Genomic DNA, 3,937 nt, shown 5'->3' on the forward strand with positions numbered 1-3,937 from the left:
AGGGGAGGGGCAGAGAGAGAGGGAGACACAGAGTCCGAAGCAGGCTCCAGGTTCTGAGCTGTCAGCACAGAGCCCGATGCGGGGCTCGAACTCATGAACTGCGAGATCATGACCTGAGCCGAAGTCGACTGAGCTACCCAGGCCCCCATTTCAGAAACATGAGTCGAAAGAGATGTATTTAAATGAAAATATCGTTCTATGTTTACTCAGGTAACCAGCAACCTTGTCTAATTCTAATGTGTTTATTTCCCTGAGACACAAGTTTAAAACAGCAAGTATAACTCCACTACTGTTAGGAATATGAACCTGTTCCTTAATTAAACATTCAAATCCTTTAACCTCCTGAAAATCAGCTGTACAGCCTGTTAAGGGTTAAAGGGAGTGAGTCTGGATTGGAGAGAGATACTCTGTTTAGCCGTGTTGTTTTTTACAGATGTAGCGTTTCCCGGGTAATCCTTTTAATAGCAGATGGGTTGATGAGTTGTTTATTCCAGAGCAGGGGTTGGCAAGCCATGGACTGTAAGCCAAATCCAGCCCAGCACCTGTTTTTATAAATTTTTATGGGAACATAGCCTTGCCTCTTTGTTTACATGTCGCCTGTGGCTGCTTTGGGGCCAAAATGGCACAGTTGAGTGCCACAGAGATCACATGGCCTGCAAAGCCTAAAATATTTTGTTATCTGGCCTTTGTAGAAAAACTTGGCCAACCCCTGTTCTACGGTGGTTAACCATGGGTCCTCCCCACATTGTCCTAATTAACTTTTCTTCCATTATATTTAAAGAATAGGCTTGAGTTTCTTACTCTCTTTTAGTGATCTCAGTGGAGCCACCTATAGGTTCCTGGATGTGGCCCCAGGAAGAAACAACTCAGCCAAAGCACATCTCCTCCTAGTGCGCCCCCCCCACCCCCCACCACGTCCCGCTTGTCACAGGAGGCAAACATCTGTGGATTGTTGCCTCAGGGTGCTGCTTTGCTCTCCCAGAAGCCAGTTGTCACACACACCTTCGCAGAGAGCCAAGATTCCCCTCTGCATGCTCTCGGTTTATTGAACTTGACCTATCTCATGGCCATTTTTTCATAATTCTTTTTTTTTTTAAGTTTATTTATGTTGAGAGAGGGAGAGGGTGAGCCGGGGAGAGGCAGAGAGGGAGAGAGCCCGACATGGGGCTCGATCCCACGAACCATGAAATCATGACCTGAGCTGAAACCAAGAGTCGGACGCTCAACTGACTGAGCCACCCAGGTGCCCCTCATTCTTTTGTAATTCTTAAAGGAATAACTAACATTTGAGTCTCTTCTGACTCTCATTTATTTATTTATCGGACGCTCAACTGACTGAGCCACCCAGGTGCCCCTCATTCTTTTGTAATTCTTAAAGGAATAACTAACATTTGAGTCTCTTCTGACTCTCATTTATTTATTTATATCTTTATTCACAGACCCATAGAAAGTACTAGAGAGAATGGTCCCTCCACCGCATCCCCAGGGACTGGCCTGGGGCCTGGTATTTAGAATATGTGTTTCAGAATTATTTGTCTGGGGGGGGAGGGGGGGTGATGACGAAGTGCCTTGTGCACAGCTCGTATTGGATAAGCCTGTGCTGCCGAGTGAAGGAGTCTCATTGGCATAAGCCTCATCCGCGAGCTTCCTTTTTCCTTCTTTTTCCCGCGACAGTCCGCCTCGTTCCACGTGTGGCACGGAGAAAGTTCGGTCAGTGTGAGTCCAGTAGCCGCTGATTATTTTTCCCTTCCCAGGCGGTGGTTATCATGGGTGTGGTGCTGCAAGGTGCCAACCTGTACGGCTACATCAGGTGCAAAGTGGGCAGCAGGAAGAATTTAACCAACATGGCCACATCGTATCTCGGAAAGCAGCTGTTAAGACAGGCAAGTGTTTTCTGGATGTGAGGCTGATTTGGATGCGGTCAGTGACTCATGCAGTCCTTTCTAATTCTTGTAGTGTCTTGTTTTTATGGAATACCTAACAAACATGTGTGCAAGCCGGGGAGGGGCAGAGAGAGAGGGAGAGAGAGCGAATTTGAAACAGGTTCCGAGCTCTGACCTGTCAGCACAGAGCCCGACGCGGGGCTCGAACTCACCGACCGTGAGATCATGACCTAGGCCGAAGTCAGAAGCTTAACCCACTGAGCCACCCAGGTGCCCCCATGTCTATAGTTTTTCACATGATTGGGCCATGGACAGTAAGGCAGTGTAGCAACTGGCTTCACTTCCAAGGATGGGCTGTTTTCCTAGTGCTTTGAAGTCTGGTGTTTTAAGTAAAATTGTTCTCGATATTAAGGGGTTCTTTTCCCTCTTGCAGAACACTGGAGATGATCAGACTTCCTGAAGAGGGGGGAGAAAGCTCATGTATTCGGTTACGCGGGGGAATGGCTGGAGAGATTCTGGACTCTGAACCTTTTGGAACTGAGTACATGTTGCAAGGAGGAACGTTGGGTTTGTTTTTCCAGTTTATTAATCTCTTGCTTTAAAAAATTGGAAAAGTCGTTTTCACGTTAAGTTTTTTACTGTCTCTCTAGCGTTTGGGGCTTGAAAGTATGGTGTGGCCAGAGACACTGTCCAAACTGGTTCCCGGTTTACGTAGGTGATGTCCATATGTCTCAAGTTAATGAAAGTGTCTTTACGTGCATATGAATGGAGACCTTTGCGTTTTGACCCACAGAATATGGAAGATGTTCCCCGTCTCTCAGAACTCTAGATGTGTACGTATTTGTCTTGTAGATCGTCGTCAGAAGAAAGTTTTGCTTCCATGGTGAGAGTGAGCACTTTGGCTTATTTAGAAGTTAGAAATAATTGTTAACTTTACAACTTAATACATACTTTGTGATGAAACTTATCTTAGGCACTCACAGGCAGGTAAAAACCAAATTCGGGCCAGTGGTTAACTAGTTCGTAAAGTTTGTTTCCTTTCATTTGTAACAAGTCGTGTAGTTAGGGCCCAATTAATGTAAATGGAATTTTCCTAGTTTATGTTTAGGGGCTCCCCTAGAGATTGCTGCTGTTCTATTTATTTTTTGGAAGGGTTAGTCAGATTTTACTTTGCCACTTTCCGTAGGCTCTTTGTTGGTCCTTGGCCTAATGAAATCTCTCTTTTATCACTAAAAGAGTATTATTCTTATGTCATAGTGAGAATAATCATTTAAATACTTGGCATAATAAATGCCCAGAAGACATTTTATCTTATGAATCTATTTTTTTTTTTTCTTGCTATAATGGGGATATTGTAAATCATGCGTTTGTATTAACGGTATTTCTTAAGGCAATATATGTAACAATCTCCAAGTTGTTGTAGGAGTCTATAAATTCTGTTGCAGGTTCTGTAAACTTTGTTGGAGTCCTTCAACCAACAGATTATTTTGTGAATGTATTTATACATTGTTGAAATTTTTCAAAAGATGTTTAATTGAATAAGTCTTTGTTGGAGTGATAGCTTGAAGGTGCATAACTCTATATTTGTATAAAACTCTACTGTTTACAAAGCACTTGGACACGTTTAATCTCATTTCATCCTCGCGACGAACCATTTATGTGCGATACCAATTTATAGCCGATAAAATGGAATTTTCGATCGAGTGACATATCCAAGGAAACAGATTACTGGAAGGCTCACCAGGGTACATTATGGTTTTTACAGGAACTATTTGTCTCTAAATGTCTTCTGCTTTCTTAGGAATCATTAACTTATTTTATTAAAAATATATTTTTTTAATGTTTATTTTTGAGAGAGAGAGAGAGAGACAGCACGAGTGGGGGAGGGGCAGAGAGAGAGGGAGACAAAATCCGAAGCAGGCTCCAGGCTGCCAGCTGTCAGCACAGAGCCTGACGTGGGGCTCGAACCCACGAACCGTGAGATCATGACCTGAGCCGAAGTCGGACACTGAACCGACTGAGCCATCCAGGTGCTCACTCAGGATTTTATTAAG

General features: G+C 43.8%; 1 protein-coding gene across 1 annotated transcript in view; it reads left to right on the plus strand.

Moving 5' to 3' along the window:
- The window catches only part of TVP23C (trans-golgi network vesicle protein 23 homolog C), a 23,106-nt gene extending 19,610 nt beyond the window's left edge, over positions 1-3,496 (plus strand). Inside the window, exons 6-7 of the mRNA XM_019413388.2 lie at positions 1,755-1,883; positions 2,317-3,496. Coding sequence (XP_019268933.1) covers positions 1,755-1,883; positions 2,317-2,343 — 156 coding nt within the window. The 3' untranslated portion in view covers positions 2,344-3,496. The remainder of the gene's footprint in view (positions 1-1,754; positions 1,884-2,316) is intronic.
- Positions 3,497-3,937: the final 441 nt, after the last annotated feature.

This window comes from Panthera pardus, unplaced genomic scaffold (assembly GCF_024362965.1).
Source record: "Panthera pardus isolate Hobbes unplaced genomic scaffold, ASM2436296v1 HiC_scaffold_3, whole genome shotgun sequence".
NCBI classification, from domain to species: domain Eukaryota; kingdom Metazoa; phylum Chordata; class Mammalia; order Carnivora; family Felidae; genus Panthera; species Panthera pardus.